The sequence below is a fragment of the Mixophyes fleayi genome, chromosome 1, assembly GCF_038048845.1.
Source record: "Mixophyes fleayi isolate aMixFle1 chromosome 1, aMixFle1.hap1, whole genome shotgun sequence".
Taxonomy (NCBI): domain Eukaryota; kingdom Metazoa; phylum Chordata; class Amphibia; order Anura; family Limnodynastidae; genus Mixophyes; species Mixophyes fleayi.
In genome coordinates this window covers 313,559,687-313,581,853 of record NC_134402.1, presented here as the reverse complement: position 1 = coordinate 313,581,853, position 22,167 = coordinate 313,559,687, and the positions used below count along the sequence as shown (strand labels likewise).

Here is a 22,167-nt window from a genome sequence, read left to right as displayed (position 1 = left end):
ACCCGGAGGAAACCCACACAAACATGGGGAGAACATACAAACTTCTGACAGATAAGGCCATAGTCAAGAATTGAACTCATGACCCTAGTGCTGTAAGACAAAAAGTGCTAACCACTGAGCCACCGTGCTGCCCCGATATTATAATGAAGCACTTTAGCAAAAAATGTGCGCGGCGGCGCTCCAGGAGGCGGCCTCTGAGCTGGGATGCGATGTGCCCTCTCCACCGCAAACTGGTTTGTGAACTCCTTTCTACCAAACGTCTGAATCATCCAGTTTTCCCAGAAGGTTTCAGGAGCATCTCCCTCTGCCCTTTCAGGTAGACCCACCAACCGAACATTGCTGCGTCCGAGTCGACCCTCCATGTCGGAGTCTCCAAACCAGCAATCTTCTGGGGTAAAGGAGTTGTGGTGTCCTCCAGAATGGAGATACGTGCCTCCGTCTCCGTGACTCATTCCCGAATCTTTTGAAAATCATGCCTCAACAGTGTCAAGTCAGCCTGCACCTCTCCAATTTTGTCCGTTACCTTTTTTTTCCATAGGCAGCAATAGCTTTCAAGACCTCCTGCAGGGTAGCAACAGAATCTGCAGGCAAAGCTGCATCTCTGGAAGACTGGGACACCTGCGGCTCAGGCACTGAAGTCCCTCAAGAGGCTGCAGAGGAACCAGAGCGAGCATATTTCTCAAGCCTGCCGGCAGCAGTGGTAGATGCAGAGTGCTTGCACATGATGACACCCTCTATATACAGATATCAACAGAAACAGTACTGGGTGGTATACAGGGAACTCACAGAAGGAAACCACAGAGATCCCAGATGAGTATACAGCCAGCATTCACTACTCACACAATAGAATACAGCAGACGTAGTGAGAAGGCAGAAAAAAGGTGTTTACGGTGCAAACACCTGTATGAGGGGGGACTCAGACAGAGGATCATCCAATGGAATCTAGTAGATCAGCAAACTTTCTCCACTGTCCCAGCAAAGGCAACTTATATAGAATAAATAGTAGATCCAAATAAAGAGTAGGGACTAAGCTGTGCCTGCACTCATGGTATTACCATATGAGATTTGTCAGATAAGCAGTCCTCCAGCCAGCCTCTCACCTCCAGATATAGCTGCCTGATCACAGCAATCACTCCCCCGACTTGTCCCGTGGCGGGAAGATTCGGCTACACTTGTCCTCCTCACAGCCCGCGGCCAGCAGCCCGATGTCTCCCAAACGTTTCCCGAACAGAAAACAGGAGGTATGTGACCAAGTCTCCGCAATGCCTCACGGGTGCTCGGCTTCACCAGAGACTTCTCCGCTACTCACAAACCAAGCCCAGCCCAGCACCGGGTGCAGACGTCCACAGTAGCCACCCAGAGCCTCCGGCAACAGAACAACTCCGACCGGATGAGAAAGGGGCATCTCCTTCATTAGACCAGATCTAATTTGGTATATTCGTACTGCGGCAGGATAGGTATGTTGGATAATCAGGCTGGGAAACTCTAGTCTGCACGTCCTACTACATGCTCCGCCAGGCCACGCCCCCACTTTCACCTCCTTTTTACGTACGGTTTCTATACTATGGATTGCAGTTTAATTAGATTAAAACTTTGCAGTGTATGGTTTAAACATTGCCCTCCCAATACTGGTTTCCTTAGTCCAGTAGGCACATCTATAAACTACAGCTGTTGGTCCCAAACATGGCTTGTAAATGTGTCACAAGAACCTTTTAAGAACACAAAATGGAAAGAACAAAAAAAAAAAAGATTTGTCTTTGTTTCTTTAGGATCACAATATTTTAAATACAAGTGTATATGAAAAAAAGGATTCTTGTACTTCCGTTAAATCATTCAATCTATTCCATTTGGGAATTTACAACCTTGGTTATAGAGCCTATTATAGGAGTTAGGTACTTAATTTGAATCTGCACAAGTTCTGAAGACTCCTCCCTTTCTATATCCACTGTCCTCATGGAACTCCAGATATTAACTATATTTTACAGAAACATAAAACTTAAAATGTTAAACAGAAAAAAACAAGAGTGTAAAGTTTGGAAGCGCAGTACCTCACTCCCACCCCAATACGATCAGAGAAGAGATTTTAAGCAAGGGCAAAAATCCTGGTTCTCTCATTCATCCGATTGCAGGACACTCCAAAGTAAGGGAGGGTACATTTTGAAGATGCTGTGCCCAGTACAAAACTAGCCTCTTTGGACACAAACATGTTGAACCCTTAAAATCTTGTGAACATATAGACAGAAGAACAGGTGGTTGCACGCCACAGCTGAAGCAATGTGATGTGCCACCAAGGAGGCACTCCGCAATCTGGTAGAATGTGCCCTCACGTTTTCAGGAAGGTTTTCCTGCTCAGATATATGCCTTTCAAAGTTATCCATACAGCAATAGTTTTCTTAAATCGCAGGTCAACCTCTCTTTTGCACATCATAGAGCACAAAATAGGTCCTCTGTCATTTAAAAGAAGCCCTACCAAGGTAGATTCTCAGAACCCTGACAACATCCAATAAATGAAGTGGTTCCTTGTCTTTGGAAGATCAACCATGACAAGTCAAAATGACTTTATCCTGTGGCACGAACGCTCAGCCTGTCCCAGATACAGCAATCTGAACAGCTAGCCGTGACTGGCGTTACCTTAGTTAATTAACAATGAATACATCTTTTCTGACACCACAAAGGATTTATTATAGTGTCCTTATGTCCACCAGAACCACTTATTAATGTTTCCCACTTAAATCACATACACATGTGGCAAAAACCTGCCATGCTGACAGGATAGAAGCTAGTTGCTTTGCTTATCAAGCCTGTTTCCCTCTTAAGGTGCCCTCCACATGGAGCGGAGGATTGTCCCCCCAGATTTCCTTGAGAAGCAAAAGGAATGAAATCTAGGGCCTTGGCTTAGGAGCATTAATGGGAAGGAGGGAAATCTTTTGTCGTCCCCCCCCCCCCTTATTATCAGACTGAATCTTATTCAGTTCAGGGACAAACAGCATATTGTCCTTAAGAATAGGAACTCAAGAGTCCTCTTGGACTCTGCAGCCACTTTCTAGACAGTGAAGCCCGAAACCCCGAACAGCATCACCCGGATGTGTTCACCAATGTCAACAACTCAGACTGAAATCCTTCAGAGATTGTCTTTTTCCACTGTATTATTAACCCAGACTGGTGTGTTTTTTCTTTTAAACAGTGAAATATCAGGAACCTTCTAATCTTCAATGTTAAGAGCCTCTTGAGTGGCTTTCACAAAGTCATCTAAACCTGATGGTTCCTCAGAGTTCGGTTTCTTAAGTACTTGCTTTTCTTCCGTGAAGAGAACTCTGAATCAGACTCTTCACAGGACTGAACTAAGCAGTACTTTAGAGTCCACTCCAGATCACAAATGCCAAAGTCCTCTCTAAAGAGGAAGGCACTCATTATTGCACAGATTTAGCCAGGCTCCGAGCTCAAGCAGCTGGCTAATCTGGTCCCGTTGTAACAATGCCCGAAAACCCCTTGCTTCAAACCCTCTTGAGAGGATTATTCCTGAGGTTTCAGTAATGGAATTGGGAGGAAGGATCACCTTCCTTTCCCAAGGGGGTAAGCAAGCTCAGCAAAAGCCTGGACCCAAGTTTTAGCCCATACTGGCTCGGCCATCTCAGCTACGTCCTGCCCTGCCTACGCGCTAAACAGTCCTCAGCTTCGCAATGGGAGTCTGCCTCAGGTTATCCATTAGGCATTTGATCTCGACATTTTGAACCATCAAAATACATAAAAGACTACTCTACCACCCCCCCCTCTCAACAGACTTAACCGAAAAGGGATGAGAAATACGAACAGCTGTAGTGTTCAATCCAATAGAGAGGAATAAAAGTGTAGCTACAGTAACAGACAAGACTATTACCACAGAAAAAGTACTCCCACTCAAAATACTTCCCTGTAAGGTATATAGGAGAGGAAGTGTTAAAAACAGAGCAAGGCTGTAAGTGCAGTCTGTCAATTTTTGTGGGATTTCCTCCATTAGAAAAAGCACACCATGGAGGTGCTGGGGATTAGCTCCGCCCCCGAGATCCCAGTACAGACATGGATGCTGTTCAAAAAAAATAAAAAAAATTGGGACCACTGGCCTACACCATCTTGTTACGAAAGCAGACTGATGTTGGAGTATTGCAAAGTGTTGTGGACCATCCTCAAAAATATAGGTTTAATGCCATCTCTTCTTGCCCAGAAACAATCAACATGAAAGATATAGAAAGATAAAACAAAAAAAAACCCTTCAGAGTCAACATATTCCAGAGGTTCAAAGGGTGACTTTTGTAGTGCTGAGTGGACCAAATTCAGAGCCCATGGCGCTATAGGTGGAACAAAGGGCGGTTGCGCATGGAGAACCCCTTGAAGAAAGGTTCCGGGCATCCAGTATAATGGGCAGTTTTCTTTGGAAGAAGATGGATAATGCCGGTAGCCAACCTCTTTAGCCAGACCTTTCTGTAAGAATCGCTAGGTTATTGTCAATCTAAAGGAAGCAGTGTGAATACCTTGTCTTTCACACCAGTCTATGTACGCCCTTCCACACTGTGGTAATTAGAAGTTGGTTTCCTGGCTCCGATTATAGTCTGGATAACCTTTTCAGAAAGACCCATTTTAGGTAGAATCATGGCCTGAAGGAGTCATTCCGTCAAAGTCATCTAAACTATATCTGGATGGTAAAATCGTCCATGGCTTAAAAGATCTTCTCAAAGAGGTAGCCTCTATGATGGTTCTGTTATCATGCTTAGAAGATTGGCGTACAATGATCTTTTTGGCCGGTCTTTTCTGGTGCCACTAGAATTATTGGTACCCACTTTCTTTTGACCCTCTTCGGCACCCATGGTAACAGAAATCAGAGAAAAAAAAAAAACAAACACACTAGCAGGTACTGCCAGGGGACAGTCCTATTATCCACTAGAAATGCTTGTGGATCCCTGGTTCTTGCACAGTACCTAGCTACATTGTGGTTCAGCCAAAAAGTCATACTGTTGACCCCCAATCTTTCCACAATCTAGTTGAACACTTCCAGATTGAGAGACCATTCCCCAGGATGGATTGCATGCCGACTGAAAAAGTCAGCTTGCGAATTTTCCACCCGTGACAATAACCACAGAGATAGCTGGGAAATGACATTCTGCCCAGTGCATAATTTCGGCTGCCTCCCTCATCTCTAGAGGATGTATTGTACCTCCTTGATGATTAATATATGCCACAGCAGCGGCATTGGATGACTGAATACATATGGGTCTGTACCTCAAAAGTGACTGAGCCCACATTAGAGCGTTGAGAACCGCCCTTAGTTTGAGCACATTTATAGGTAGCTCTGCTTTCTCTTTGGACCAAAGCCCCTGAAGAAGAAAGTTTAGCATTACCACTTCCCATCCTTGCGACTGGCAACTGTTGTCGAGATGGTCCAGTCCCATACAGAGAATGGTCAGCTCTGGTTAAGATGCTTTGTAATCAGCCGTCAAAGAAGGGACCGACGGGTCTGTGGTGACAATTTGAAAAATGGTGTTGCCAATTGAGGATTGGACCTCAACCACCTGCCTAGAATCTCGTTCTGGAATGCCCTGGAGTGGAATTGTTCAAACTGCACCACTTCAAAACAAGATACCATTCTCCCCATCAGCTTCATGCAATGGAAAATGGATACTTTCTTCAGGCACAATAAGACCTTTACTTATTTCTGAATAACCGAAATCTGACATTTGGTATTGAAGAGGAGACCCAGAAAAATTATGCACTGGGCTTGAACACTGAATTTTTGTTGATCGTTTATTCCCAGCTGTGTGGTTCCAGTGTTTCTTCTGTCAAGCACAAACGGTTTAGGAGAAGAGAGGTAGAGTTCGCCTTTATCAGGAGATCGTCCAAGAATGATATGACAGTCACTCCTTTTTTTCTTAAAAGAGCTGCCATGACCACCATCACTTTTAAAATACCATTGGTGTCGTATCTAGACAAAAGGGTAGTGCTCTGAACTGGTACTGTGAATTTTCCATGGCAAAAACAGAAGGTTGTGAATGCCTTCCCATATTAGAATGTGGGAAAAAACACATCTTTTATATCCAAGGAAGCGAGAAATTAGTCTAGTTTCATGCAATTGATTACTGATTGAACAGACTCCATTTTGAACGGGACTACCTCCAAGTGTAAGTTGGGAGAGTTCAAGTTCAGGATGGGACGGAAGGACAAAAGAAATAGGTGTGAGCAATAACCCAAAACTCTTGCTCCTTTGGGACTGGAACAATCAGTTCTGAATGACCATCATCATCATTTACTTATATAACCACTTGCAAAGCCTGTCTCCTAGAGGGGGAGAGGGGCCGCTTTGCCAGTGGCCCCAACAGGTCCAGTATGTAACCTCTTTCCACTATTCCTCTCACCCACTTCATCACGACAAAAGCCACTCTTTCCAAATGTTTAGTTTCTACCCTTCAGACCAACCCATGTATGACTATTCAGTACTGCATGCAGTGGAAATCATGGTTTGAAGGTAGTCCAATACATGCACTTAAACATGTAATTCATCCACACCTCCCTCCTGAGCTTGTTGAACAAGTCTGCAGATATATTACAAGTATCATCTGTTTCCCTCCAACAATTCTTGCCATTCTGAGGTGGTACATGATTAGTGCTATAACAAGCGGAATGCCAATTTTGGTTCTATTTTGGCAGGTGGTCAACAAGGACCACTAGCTAGTCTACAGGTCTGGGAGCAGTTTATCGCCACCATCATGTACTTAGAATGATTTTCATCTTTGATTTTACGGTAAACCAGACTGGAAAACTAATGGTAGATGCCTGAAAAATGCTTAAAATCCTGTATACAGTGTGCAAAATTAGAAAAGAAGAAAAAAGGAGGGGGAAAAATTGTTGAACAGTTTCCCCAAAGACAAGAAGCAGTGTGGCTCTAACACATCAAGTGCCATCCTCAAATACTGTGTTAGGGAAGTTTAAACTTGGCAATGAAAAAATAAATCTTTTTTTTTTTTTTTTGTTGGTTGGTTTTTCAATGCATAGCTGAGGGCCACTAGTTTGTCAAATCTGATGTGTAAGTGGTTTCCAAATTCTATGACTAATTAATAACCTTTGTAATAGTGAGGAGGAGTGACAAGTATTTTGTCAAACAGTAAATGCTAAACCTTCTTAGTTGTTTTGTTCTTTTTTTTTTTTTTTAAATCCAGTATTTTTATTGAAATTTTTTAAGATATAAACATACTAAACAACAAAAAGAAAAACAATCGCATACATATCGGAATTAAATGACGGAATTTACAAGATTACATTAAAGCATAATAATAATAAATGTGCTATATTCATTCAGGATCATACATCGTAAATGCTTATACATAAGTATGTTACACATGCAGGGTTTATTACATGGACTCAGATACTTATTATAAGAACTGCGGTAGCCATACATTTAAGTAGATAGAGCATCTGTACTAGATGACATAGGATAGAATGGAGACTCTAACCATCTGTACCATATATTCTCAAATTCCTTCAGAGCCTGTCTGCAAGTATAAACAAATCTCTCGTGCCTTATGGTGGTATTGACCAGTGCCTTCCAATTTTTAACCGTGGGACTCGTCGGGGCCAACCACAGCCTCGCTATACAGACCTTAGCCAACATCAATAACTGTGAAATGTACATTTTTGTCAGTCGTTTTGTTCTTTAGTTATCAGGAAGTGCCACAATATTCAAATTTCATTTATTTTTAAATGATAGATGACAACCTCTCTAGCATTTTGATTTAACAATACCTGAACACTGTCTTCATCCTCTGCTGGAGACGCTTGAGATTGCACCACTTCAGCATCAGAGTTGTCAGATGATGGGTTCCGTTTCCTCTTCTTCCCCACAATGGGTGTGATTGTACTAAGATCAGTGCATACAAAAATTCATTTTATATGAAACCATTACATGCTTTCTGTACATTATGTAAGGATTTATATCAGTCGTCTCCAACTTTTTAAGTCTATCACCAAATTCTCAGTATACCATTCAGCAACTAACAAAGCAAATGTTGAAGGAACAAGCTATGGACATTAGGACTTTAATTAAACTTTATTTTTTTTAAAAAAAAATGCAATTCCCTGGCGCTCCACCACTGAATAGTGTAACAGAAAATCTCAAATATAATCTAATAATGGCAACTCTTTATAGTATAAATGGCATATAGCTGTATAGCTCTGGCCAGAGTTACATATTGTATACAGTGATCAAAAAAATAAAATGCACATATACAAATCAAAAAACATATAATAAAGTCCAAAGTCTTGATAATGCATGAATTGCAAGGTGATCCTGAAATAGCATCTGAGAGTGATGTCTAGAGAAAATACATGAGACGTCCCAAAAGCACTCTCTGTATAGTTCCAACTATGTTATTGGATAACCAGGGGATCCACCAGGATCACCTTGCAATTCATGCATTATCAAGACTTTGGACTTTATTATATGTTTTGATTTGTATATGTGCATTTTATTTATTTGATCACTGTATACAATATGTAACTCTGGTCAGAGCTATACAGCTATATGCCATTTATACTATAAAGAGTTGCCATTATTAGATTATATTTTTGTATTTGAGATTTTTTTTTACACTATTCAGTGGTGGAGTGCCAGGGAATTGCATTTATTTATTACATTTCTTGAATGGTAGGGAAACCATTATAATCCCTATTAGGCAGCACCCCACTCAATTATCCCTCTGTGAGGAGATAGACAGCGCTTGGTCATTACCAGTATTAAACTTTATTTTATTCTGCATTATTCTTGGGAATGGCTGACGAGCTAAAACTGCTAACCATTGACAGCATTTCTGTTTTATCCATAGATATTAAAAATGTGAGCTTTAGGTTGTTATGTCCATAGCTGGTTAGTTCAATGCCTGCTTTGTAGCTGTTTGTGTTCTGTGAATGTATGTTTGTGTACTCTTAAGTTGCTTAAAATAGACAATTCTATCTACTTTATTTACAGGAGATTAAAGTTATAATTCATATTATTTGGTCCACTTACATATATGTGTTAGCTATGATATAATTATATCCACAGCTGGATACCCCACAAAATACCACAAATACACACTATATATATATTTTTACTCCCCTCACCTAGGCTTTGATTTGCTCTTAGACCTTGAGCTTCCACTCCCTTTGGATTTTTTGGACTTGTCGTTTATATCACCAGAGTCACCCTTCTTTTTCTTCCTCTTTTTCCTACTTCCATCATCATCCTCAGCATTGACACTTGGCAACTCATCCTCATTCAGAACACGGGGAATGTTTTGCTCGCCTCGGGCTCGAGCCCTGGCAATGGCTTCAGCTACAATGCGGTTTGCCTTTTCCTGTTTCTTCTGATTATCCATCTTACGAGTTTCGCCTGCCATGGAATCAAGAATATAGCAATGCCCTTTTACTAAAATATGGAGTGCAAATTTGATAACCATGACATGAAAGTCATCAACTGGGGATAAGCTTGTCATAAGAATAAATATTACGACATTGTACACTTTGCATTATTAAATGGCTAAGATCCACTGAGCAACAGGCTTTACATAAGCTGCAATGTAATGTGAACACGGTATAATGGCTTTGCATTTCAGTAAAAAGAGGTCTTAATATTAATTATAATCAATGTTCTCAGCCTTGGAAAGAACAGATATTTTATAGATACCAAAAATGACGCCATCTTACTCAAATTTAGGCAAGATCATCAAAAGCAATCAAAGTTTACATTTTATAATTTAGAACATACCTCCAACCTTCACTAAGGTTTGGCTAGCTGCGAGACTCGCCACTTCACTTGCGTTCAAAACTTTTACCACTGACAGACTCTGTGTAGTACCTTGCGAGGAGCCCGCCTGAAAAGCAACACATACATTGGTGCAGATTTCAGCAAACAGTCAGCTCTGAAAAAAATCCTTATTTACGTATCAAATTGTGCACCCAATCCTATACTTTTTCACATTCCATAAATGCTCCAATCGTGTGGTGTAAAATATCTGCTCCTAAAGGCTAAACAGTGTAGCTATTATCTGAACAACATCTTGCATATTCAAATAAACTCACAGTTAAGCATTATTTTCTCACAAAAATATACCTGAGTATTATTAGCTGTGCATAGCCCATTAAGGATTATATATTGATATAAAAGTCTATAGTCATGATTATTTTAAATTTTTAATACTACTCCTATATTACCATGGCAAAACACATTAATTTTGTAGCAACACTAGAAAATTTCCTTTTGATTTTCAGCAGCCTTATGTAATTTGTCTTATGGTACACAAGTGTTTCCACTCACTTGCCAACAGTCACCGACGTAACAGTTTTTTTTATCCAAAATGGATAAAGCTGCTACTTTTTTTTCTTTCAATCGTGTAGATCGCATTCATACCTTCAACAATACTATTCCATTTAAGTTTTACACTTCTAATGTTAGGACACCCATCTGTTATTAGGTGCCACAGACCCCAATATTCATTCGTACCAAGCCTTCTGCTGGAGACACAGTGTAGGCCTCTTTCGGAGCAGAAGCTCAGGAGGTATCCGATATGCAATACTAAAATGTTAGCCTGTGCGCAAGCAGCTACTGCTCGCTAAATTGGGAACTGGCCATCATTTTATCCCTGCATGACAGATACCTCTTCTTCCTCCGTGTTCTTCCAGAAAGGAATACTAAGGACGTTGCAAATGGCAGGGGTCCCTTGTCTGTGCTGGTAAGGTATAAATGGGGCAGTGTTTACAGTTTGGGCAAAATTGCTTTTGAAGATGTAGAACACCTTTAATCAAAAGGTAGGTACATACAGAACTTTGAAAAGACTCCAGGGAGAGCACATTGCTTTGACAAGAAACCCAAAAACAATGTGGGAACATTACATATCCTTTACAACTCTGTTGAGTAAAGTAAACCCAATGTATAATTTTTAAGGTTTACTTACACCATTTCAAAGTTTCATTCAGTTCTCCAACAAGAAAATCAAATGAAATCTGAATATTAAAGTAATTTTAGCACAATTGCAGTCCAATACAGCAGATTTGGTGCAGACAGACTGCAAAAGATGACCAGACATACGAAAAACACAAAAAACAAAAAGAGCCGACCACTGGGGACAGCTCAGAAGAACTCTTCTTATTAGCTGGAGGCAGCGCTTGTGGTAGACTTTAGATTGTTTATTTCCCGAGTCATATTGAAGAGACTAATGGAGTTGCGAGTATAAATTTCATTTTACCATCAACTGGTAAGACAGGTATATCCAGCACACCCCACCAGATGTGTTACACCCCCATTTAATATCTGCAAAACTCAAACCTCAAAACTGTAGACTTCTATTACTGACCCACTGCATTTGCCTTGATACTAAAACATAGCATCTGCCGTTCATATATTGAGTGCGTCAAAAGGTGTTTATTATATATTTTTATACTTAAGTATATTATTTTAATAAATTGTGTTCTTATTAGCATCTGCAATTTTTTAAACATGTACTGGGTTTACAATTTAAGCATTTTCTTTTGCTTATACATATTGTTTGGAGACTACACAATTCATTAGCTGCTACTCACCTTTGCTAACTAGTATTTATCAATATATATGTATATTTATCAGCATGAAGAAATGTAATGTAAACAGAAAAATTCAGCTTTTCTGGAGCATTAAACAGTAACTATTTTTCAGAGTATAGCTTTGTTTCAACAAAGTAAGAAAAAGCAGATGCATGCCTGTGATGTTCCATTATATATAGTAAATGGAGATAGCGGAGAGGGGGCGAAAACATATTACTATCTTTTCAAATTGTCAGCTAAAACCTTTTTTTTATTGGAATCAAACGCTACTGCTACATCATGTCTATGCGCTTCAATTAAAAATAACCTGTCAATGAGTCCTCTTATGCAGGGTTATTCATTTATAAGATATGGCAGAGAAAAAGGAGGAAAAATAAATAAATATTTTTCATCCACCCAACAAGAAAACAATTACAGAAAAATACACTTTTCAATGTAGTCATTCTAAAATCTGACAAGTTTGTAGCAACGCCTGACATACGTTTTCTATAATATTTTATAGAAAACGTTTTTCACTCTCAAGTAGTATACTGCTTGGTTAGTCATCAATATTCACACTCACCTGTGGCTGTAAGACAACTTTAAGAGGTACAGAAAGTCTCTGTGCTCCTTGCTGACCTAGTAGATGTGTTTGCTGCCCTCCAGGTGCAAGCGTCAGACCACCTGGTGTTTGCTGTACAATCTGAAACTTCTGGGGGATTTGTCCTGCTGCCCCCGCATGCTGTTGAACCTGCAGCTGAATAGTCACCACTTTGGCTGGTTGTCCCTGTGGAGTTTTGGCCTGGGTCAGAGCTGCCAGCTGGTTCCCTTGAAGAACAATCTTTCCTGGGAAACCACCCAGTACCACATGACGCTGACCTTGTGGTGCTCCAGAGGCAGACTGTGTAGGCTGCTGAAGCACAAGTGTAATGCGCTTAGAATCACCCTGAGAGAACGCAAATGCACAAGTGTTAGGTGGAAAAATAAGACAACATTTTAAAAATAAACCCACACACCACAAAACTAGCTATCAGCTGGCGGTGCCATCTTAGGAAAACAGCATGGTCTCCGCCACTCTCCCACTGAAAAGGAACACACGGCAATGCTTTCCAAACACCGGATTTACCCCCCTCTGACAAAACTGGGCAACGAAAAATATTTGTGGATTACTGGCCACCTGGTTGGCGAGGTAGCAGGCGCTCAGTCATCCTTCACCAAACTGGTAAACTGGGACAGTAGTACTGGGAAAACAGCAGTGATAAATCATAACAGCACGAAGGCTCCCCTTGAGGGCAGAGATTTGATAAGGGAGTCCAGTATCAGGAGTAGCTGATCAGGGAGGTTCAAAAGTAAACTCATGACATGATACTGGGGACAGTTTAGGCTGTCCCTCAGTTTAAAGAAAAAAAAAAAAAAAAAGATGCATGGTCACGTATCCACCTCTGTGGTACAAAAAACAAAAACAGGTGAGAAGCTGGGGGTTAGGCATTATATGATTAATAAAAACTAAATGGCCTGTCTCCTGAGTGTGGAAAATAAAACACTATGGGGAGAATTCAATTCACCCCAAAGCAACGCCGCGCTAAACCTATTACTGTTGATACAGTCATGTTTTCTGCTCGCAGCTCAGGGAGCCGCGAGCAAAAATCTGGCGTTGAAATTACCATATTAACAGTAATTCGGCGCACTATTACCGCAATATCGGTAATAATGTGCAGGCGCCGTTACTTTTGGCAGTAATGCACCCAACTGAATTCCCCCCTATGTGCCATTACTACAGATAAAGAAAACAAAGATGTACCAAAGCAGCCCATGCCAGAATTTTTGGATACCCTGATCCTGATTATCCAGTTATGAGATAGCCAAAAAAAGCTTTGTTCCAACTTGCCAGGTTACTTGTAGACCGATTCAGTGTGTGCCAAGATATGTAAAATGCTTGGAAAAACTAAGTGGTCACAGGACTGACTGTTCCCTATAACTATAGAAAATAAACTGTAGTGCATGTTCACACTTAAACATATTTAAAAACCATCTCCACTATATATTTATATAGCGCCACTGATTCCGCAGCGCTGTACAGAGAACTTATTCACATCAGTCCCTGCCCCATTGGAGCTTACAGTCTAAATTCCCTAACACACACACACACACACACACACACACGTCAATTTTGATAGCAGCCAATTAACCTACTAGTATGTTTTTGGAGTGTGGGAGGAAATCGGAGCACCCGGAGGAAACCCACGCAAACACGGGGATAAGATACAAACTAAACACAGACAAGGCCATGGTCGGGAATTGAACTCATGACCCCAGTGCTGTAAGGCAGAAGTGCTAACCACTTAGCCACCGTGCTGCCCCTGAAGCAAATGCAGCTTCTCTTTGTCATGCAGGAGCAAGCAGTGCCGTTTATTATCAATCTCTGCTAAATCTGTATATTCCAAACATTTGAAAGCATTCCGCCATATTTAATCACACCACCAGAAAAAAACAGAAGTATATAATCGAGGAACTACGAGATGTTCTGTTACATTTAAAATCATATATTTTATTGATATGCATTAAAATGGATTTCATTTCTGGTTTCAAGAAAGGTTGCGAAATAAAACTAAAGTGAATTAATAAAACTTGTGTACTATGAGTAAAAGTGCAGAATCAACTACACTTATTTTGTTATCTCTTAAATTTCACAGATAATAAACACTTTAATTTGTATCCGTTTTATTTGTTCTGCTATATATTATCACAATTAATGGTCTTTGTTAGTCTCTTTTCATATATGAGAGAATGACACCCATCTAAGTTGACATGTGATGACTTAAGAAAGAACAGTTAGGTATCAAGCATTAATGGATTGTATCGAGCAATTTATTAAATGTCAAATGTCTATGTCAATTGAAAAAAAAATCACCCAGTGACTTAACGAGTGTTAATGGTAAGTCTTTTAGTGTTGCAATGATACAAAAATTAAATAAAAAATTATTATTAGGTAAAAAAAACCTCATATATGGAGATAATGCAAAATGAAATCATCCAAAAAATATTAGAGGGGTGTATAAGCCTATATAGGGGTGGATAAGCCTATATCATTATAATTATCATAGAATATAGCTATGCATCTGTGTATATCCGTTGTTAAACCATAATTTCCTCCCCAAAAAAAAAAAGAAGAGTAAATAAAAAGAAAATCCAGCCTGTGTCCAGTACTTGTCCAGACCTGGGTGGTACAATGGGGGAGATGCAGATAATACAAATAGACCACCTCTCCCCCAAAACCAAACAAACAAACAAAAAACACCCTAAACAATTGAGAATCAGGAAAATTCATGCTTAAAAAAAAAATGACTATGTGAATGGTTACTATACCTGCTGAGGTGTGGAAGTCAAAGTAACTGCAGGTTTGATGTTTGTATTGGTGGCTGTACCAGTTGTGGCTGCTGAAGTGCGCACTGGTTGAAGCAGTAATTGTCGAACAGGTCTGACAGACCCTGGCTGCCCTCCAATTCCTTGGTTTGGAACTTTAGCCAGCACTGTATTCCCAGACACAATGGATACTCCAGGTCGCAGTGGGGTTCCCGTCAACACCTTAGCAAAGGTAACTTTCCCTCCATTGGCTGACTGGCCAGGAGTCAGAGTTTGGATCTGTGTCACTGGGCAGCCACTCATAGTCATGCCTGGTGGAGCTTTAAGAATCATGATTTTAGGAGCAACTCCTCCAGTTGTGGAGGTTCCCATAAAGGGGTTCCCAAGGTTAAGAAGTTCTTGATTTGTAGTTGACTGTGAGGACAGCACAGGCTCATGTGTGACAATAGCAGCAGGATTGTCCTGCAGGACCTGTGGCTCTGTTCTCTGCTCAATTCCACCTGCAATTGTTTGCCCAACACCTCTGTCTGTTGTGATCTGTTCTAGAGGCTCCAGAACACTACCCAAGCCAAGCGCTTCATCCATGGTGTCTGGCCCATCTCGGGTAAACGAATCACTGGTGAGAGAATCCAAGCCAAATAGATTTGGATCATCAAAGAGGTCCATTATAGGGTCAGCCATATTTGAGTCCTTTCCAAGGTATACACAGTGGGGAAGACTAGTAGCCTTCCCCAGGAACACAGAGCAAGTGATAATGGACGTCACTCACTCTTAAAGTGACAGGATGATGAAACTTGAGAGGAGCCAGGATGATAGTCTGGGGGAAAACAAACAATAAGATATAACATATTAGTATATATATGTGACTGTACAATGAGTTTGTGTATCACTCTTAGTCTTGTGTAGTGCAACAAGAACATTGAACCAACTGTAAGCTTCTACAACCTGAATGTAAGGTGTACGTTTTAGTACCTTTTATAGTAAGCGATAGGCACTTCAGGCTTAGTAGTCAATTTGTCTAAATGTCTGCTAGATTTGACCGATTGGCTCCCACATTCTTCAAAGGTTTATCTACTTTTTATTACCTCCATTCACAGTATCATGTAAATAACCAGCCGCTGCCTTGTACCTCTCTAAACCTGTTTCCCCCACAAAACGCTAGAACCTTACTTTTCTAGTCCTGATACTTTCGCACCAAACATGCAGTACAGCCATCTCTACAACCTTTATCTTGCAAACATATATTATCCATACACTCAGTAGACTGTAAACCCATAAATGAAAGGCTCACCTCTACATTTTAGCATTAGCCTGCTTGTGTGTGTTGCATTATTTCCAGCCTTTGTTATATTCTGGCTAAATTCAATCCTGGCCAATATTGCCCACCTTTTAGAGGCCAATAACATCTTCCACCTTATTCATTAAGAGTAAAAGTGTTTAGAGATTAGAAATAAAAAGCTGTAGGCGATACTTTAGAAATACTTATTAACCAGTCTCAATCACTTTGTAAACTGTTCAAATGTAAGCGCTGAATAGCCAGGTGACAAAACCAAAAGAGAAACAGTGATACATTGTTATCGAACAAGAGGAGTTCATGAATCACAAAGTCAGATCAACAAAGAATATTACTCCACAGTTACTAAACTGTAACAGAAAAATAGAATTAAAATATGCTGCAAACGTTTCCCTTTGTCTCTGCAGGTTAAATTTTTAACCTTCATATGTATTCATTTCCTCAATTGTTTTACCAACACCTCAAGTGTCAAAATGTTGCACTTTGCAGCAACCTGTTCAAGGTATGTTTTTTGTTTAGCCTTATATAGTTCCACTTATAAAACATTCTTCATACATACAGTAAACAAATTTAATCAGAATACAGCAGGTAAAGCAGAAAACAATGCAGGGAAATGAAAGGTTTGTTCCAGAGTCCCAAAAAACAGGTGTCCAAATATAATCCAAAATTAGAATCAAAATATACTGCAAATGCCTCCATTTTTGTATACAGGTTACATTTTAACTCACGTGTAATAATTTCCTCAATTGTTTTAGCAACATGTTAAGAGTGGTGTCAGACTGGTGCTTTTCCAGCTAGAAAAGCACTAGCATTCAAATCACCTTGTGATGACACATTGAAGTAAATGGGGAGTGTCTATTATCACAGTGTAGTAATTGCGCTCTGAAGACACTATAAGCATCTTTTACTGAGCATAACTGTATCAATTTACTTCAATGTGTCCGTATGGTATGATTCGAGCACTATGAACGGTAGCACATTTCTAACTGGAAACATGCTAGCCCCATTCAACAGCGGTCTGACACAGCTTTGTTCTTTGAACTGGATTCTGAAAATGTAAAAATATTTAGGGCAGCACGGTGGCGGAGTGGTTAGCACTTCTGCCTCACAGTGCTGGGGTCATGAGTTCAATTCCCGACCATGGCCTTATCTGTGTGTAGTTTGTATGTTCTCCCTGTGTTTGCGTAGGTTTCCTCCGGATGCTCCGGTTTCCTCCCACACTCCAAAAACATACTAGTAGGTTAATTGGCTGCTATCAAAAATTGACCCTAGTGTGTGTATGTTAGGGGATTTAGACTGTAAGCTCCAATGGGGCAGGGACTGATGTGAACGAGTTCTCTGTACAGTGGCACTATATAAATAAATGGTGATGATGATGATGAAATGTTTACTATGGCATAATATTAAACCATGCAAAAAAAACAAAACCCTACAGCACCATGGCTTGTTCATACAGATACAGCAGTAGGCTACAATGCTTGTGTGAGTGATACCGTATAACTATGCTGACAAGTTATATTATTTTTACCATTTCACTCGAAAGGAGCCCGTTAATTAGATCCAACACACTGGTAAACATTTTCAAAATAACCAGTTATTTTTAATATACACTGAAGTAAACAATCAATGACAAAGTTAAAACAAGAACTCTCCATAACATTTATCTGTCTAAACATCATAACAGGAACCATGTCACTAATCCCATGAATGAGACTGTGCACTTTGTGGGTTTTTTATGCTCATACACCTCTGTAAAACAGATATTTGTATTAAAATATATTTCATCCCTTGCTATGTAAAAATACAATATTTATGTTTGTACCCATACAACTACCACCTCATTGTTTGTGTGGCCAGGGTTGTGTGTACAAGCAGCCATAACGTGTACATACACTAAAATATAACATACATATGTGTGTAGAAATCTACATACCAAATATTGTACACACACCATTGCTTCATGTGTCTGTCAAATTGTAGTTCAGCTTTAAGGACAATGTTGCTATGTAACCAAGCTTTACCGAAAGTGAATGACAGGACCGATTTATTACTTTACAAACAAGCCTAATAGTGTCCCTGTACCGACCGGAACAAACTGTATTCCTTATGATTACACACATGCATTTCTACCTAGGATTAATATGTGTTCCCACGAGTGTGTTTCTATGAAGAGAAATACAGTATATGACGCTAAACATGACCAAACTCCACCCCATGCACTTACATGCTTTCCTGGTCGTATATTTACAAAGTATACAAATATACACACGCAGTCTCCCGGTTACACACATGCTGCTGTGCTGTAAGCTTTCTCCTCCCCATACAGAGCACACGACGCAACCTAACCAAAATCATGCCCCGCCCCCTCCGGGCCGTGCCGCCACAGCCTCTTGCTATTGGCGGGTTACAGAGTCAATCACGAGTAATGGCAAGGTACAGGGTTAGGTTGAGGAACTCGCTCCTCCCACTACACTGAGGCCTTGCCGTATCCAAGGCAAGAGCAAAACCAGCCTCGATTTAACCGACACCAGCGCCTGAGAATGAATGAAAAGCTGACACGAATAGCCGATACATGGTCATCTCTGGTGGCGATCAACTCCAGATGGCGCGCTATGGTGATGGGGGGAGAGGACACAGGGCTTAGAGCCGGCGGGACCATACTGCTCATTCACAAGGGGTTAACCATACACTCTCTCTAAGTAACCAGAGCACCCACAGTACAAACTAGGCTGACAGCCGCAAACCGTAACCACAGTCTATATATCCAAGGCAATACCTTACTTCTCTCATCAGGAAATCCCCTTCATTAAACAAACGTATTTCACCAGTCTTGGGATTTTGTAAACATAATGTATCCTGATCTGTACAGACCAGTGCCTCCAACCTCTTTTCTGCATAGATACTCATTTCATTCACTGTTTCTCATCAAGTGGAGGATTCTGAAAAAATCCTATTACCCCATTTGCCCCTGCCTATGTATCACCCCACAAAATATGCAATTTAGTCTTACGAATGTAGAGTAGGTGGAGTAAATCAGATAATTTACAAAAAAAAAGGTCTTTATTTTGGTTAGGTTAAATTCAAACATTTGAAGTTGAATGACATATGCCTAAGAGATGGAAATTGTCATAGGGCAGCACGGTGGCTCAGTGGTTAGCACTTCTGCCTCACAGCACTGGGGTCATGAGTTCGATTCCCGACCATGGCCTTATCTGTGTGGAGTTTGTATGTTCTCCCCGTGTTTGCGTGGGTTTCCTCCGGGTGCGCTGGCTTCCTCCCACACTCCAAAAACATACTGGTAGGTTAATTGGCTGCTATCAAAATGGACCCTAGTCTCTCTCTGTCTGTGTGTGTAAGTTAGGGAATTTAGATTGTAAGCTCCAATGGGGCAGGGACTGATGTGACTGTTCAGCACTGCGGAATCAGTGGCGCTATATAAACAAATGGTGATGATGATGATAGGGCCCTATGTTATCCCCATGTTTGTGTGAGCTTCCTACTGGCACTCCAATTTGGCTCCTTAAAAAGAAATGTAACCATTGTGTTTAGGTGTGGTGAGGAATATAGATTGCAAGATCTATGGGGTCAATCTATATTCATTGTAAAGCTCTTTGCAATATATTGGTGCAATAAATAATAGTGTTCATCAATCCCAATAGGTAGTGCTTGGAAAAGGTGTGATTACTTGCTACATGACATTGGTTTCATGCTCAATGTTTGGTACATTTTAGCGAAGAACAAAGTATTATTCCCCCTCTATGTTCCTCCTGACTAACTACACCACACTGCCAATTTCAATTTGAGAACATGTAAAAAGACATGGACCAAAAAAATGCAACCTTGTTCCATTTATCATACATTTAATTTCCATGTGCACTGATATAGCAATTAGCAGTGTGAGTTGCTTACATCGGTCTCAGGGTTCAATGTGTTCGAGCCGAACACACAATTATGCAATGATCCATTGTTGCATTTAAAGCGAATGGATTTTTCTGATCACACCACAATATATAAAAAGAACAAAATTATTTATAAGCACAAAATTTATCTGCATCATCACCCACGTGATTTCTAATTCTTGTCCCCATCTTGTAGCCGCAAAACCATGGGAATCAACATCCTATAATGAGGCAGCAGGAATACCAAATTACATGTACATTATTGCTATAACTCTCCAAATTAGTAATTTTGCTGCTAGTATAATACTTAGAGATAGAATGAGTACTTATTCAATCCCTTTATTAAAAAAGTAGGAAGGGGTACAGTGTATAATTTTACCTGAGACAGCAGGTGGTTCAGGTCCATTTCTAGAGGTCTTAAATAAAACCAGAATTATAAGGAATTGTACCCACAGGCACTAAAATGCTAGTTAAAGCACTGACACCACCTTGTACTTTGTCCTTGCTTTTAATAGAACAATTTGAAGCTCATTTAATGTACCCCAAAAGCTTCCCTGCTATGTGCTTTATGAGCTAAACCATGGAACTCAAAACTACTTTATCATCAACACTTCTGAAAACCAGACCACATCAAAATGGATACAAAGCAAAGTTAACACTTTTCACAATGTGTTTTAACAGGTCCAGAGTATTTACGTTATTTTTTGGACTAAAACCATCAAAGCAAAATGAACAGGCCTTAAGAACACATGTTAAAGCTTCCAATTGACACTACTGTGTACAAGGTGTTATAAAGAAAAATCAAAACATCTGGTAAAATAAATATTGCTTATAAGCACAATAAGTCTACTATAACAAATTTGTCTACATGGCCTGTGGTATTATAATAATAATAATAATAAAAAGATAACAGTAAATTAATATTAAAGAAGCCTTCCCTCATTTTTGCTCACCAGTGACATCATAGCCTAATGTGTTCCTGATATAGAAATAGATCAGTAACTTGCTACCCTGTGTGCTCCTAAATTCTTAGACCTGCTATTAGTGTTTGTGTCTGAGCAGCGTGATACAGAGCTTCTATAGACTGGAGGAAGCTGTGAGTGTGGTGACCAGTGTTGTCCATGATTCGCAGACATGTAGTGTAGAAATAACTATATACATTATACTCTGTACACTGATTACATGTATATAAACAACCGAAGAACATGTGTCTATCATACACTGATATATAGGATACTCCTCCGGAGACGATTGTGGGTAAATACGTGATATGCATTTAGGTCATACCCCACCCCCCATGTCTCACCTGTGACCCCACTTTGTGACGTCAACGCCCCCGTCTCATCTGTGACGTCACACTGTCCGGGTCTCGGCCGCTGTTGACCCTTTATGAGCTGGTCCCGGCTATGCCGAGCATGGACGTGCTGTGCGGTGCAGCTCAGCCTCACAAAACTACGCCTTACGTCACTACGGTCTAAGCCAACGATACGTCCCATGAAATAAATCCCACCCCCTTTTACGTTCAATTGGTCGAAGGGCACATCAATCAGACAAGCCTTGTGACGAAATTCACACAAAAACTAGATTGTGCTATCCAGGAAATACCCACGGAAGAGGGCAGAAGGGTCCTTCAGTTAGGGCTGTCTATTATAATGCCTGATTGGAAATCTAAACCAATGATTAGTTTAAAAAAATTGTGACATTCTTATTGAGAAAGCCTTGTTTATATTTGACATTAGTAACTTAAAATCAAAATGAATGATACTTGTCAATCTATACTATTAAATATGTTTACTGTATAAACAGATTTTGAATAGATATGGGGTAAATTAGACAGAAATAATATGTGTAAAACTCTAGGTGTACTCTTCATTACTAATCTGTAATGTAATGATCACCACAATATTGTAATGCAAATCTATATGCCCCTATTATAAAAATAGTTTCTAGGGACATTTGCTGTAGAGATTGCGTGTGATAATTTCCAGGGGCAAATCCTAATTTCTACTGACCGTAGAATGAAATTAGGGAATTGCCAATGATGATCTTGATGTG

General features: G+C 40.2%; 1 protein-coding gene across 5 annotated transcripts in view; it reads right to left on the bottom strand.

The window, feature by feature from the left end:
* The window catches only part of CHD8 (chromodomain helicase DNA binding protein 8), a 111,874-nt gene extending 90,315 nt beyond the window's left edge, over positions 1-21,559 (bottom strand). For 4 of the 5 annotated variants that reach the window (XM_075212078.1, XM_075212115.1, XM_075212097.1 and 1 more), the window contains exons 1-6: positions 21,419-21,559; positions 14,923-15,736; positions 12,140-12,502; positions 9,767-9,872; positions 9,124-9,391; positions 7,768-7,882 (exon numbers count right to left, since the gene is read on the bottom strand). In XM_075212078.1, coding sequence (XP_075068179.1) covers positions 7,768-7,882; positions 9,124-9,391; positions 9,767-9,872; positions 12,140-12,502; positions 14,923-15,600 — 1,530 coding nt within the window. In that variant the 5' untranslated portion in view covers positions 15,601-15,736; positions 21,419-21,559. Of the gene's footprint in view, positions 1-7,767; positions 7,883-9,123; positions 9,392-9,766; positions 9,873-12,139; positions 12,503-14,922; positions 15,737-18,437; positions 18,540-21,418 lie in introns of those variants that run through there. The other variant, XM_075212087.1, reaches the window with a different exon arrangement.
* Positions 21,560-22,167: the final 608 nt, after the last annotated feature.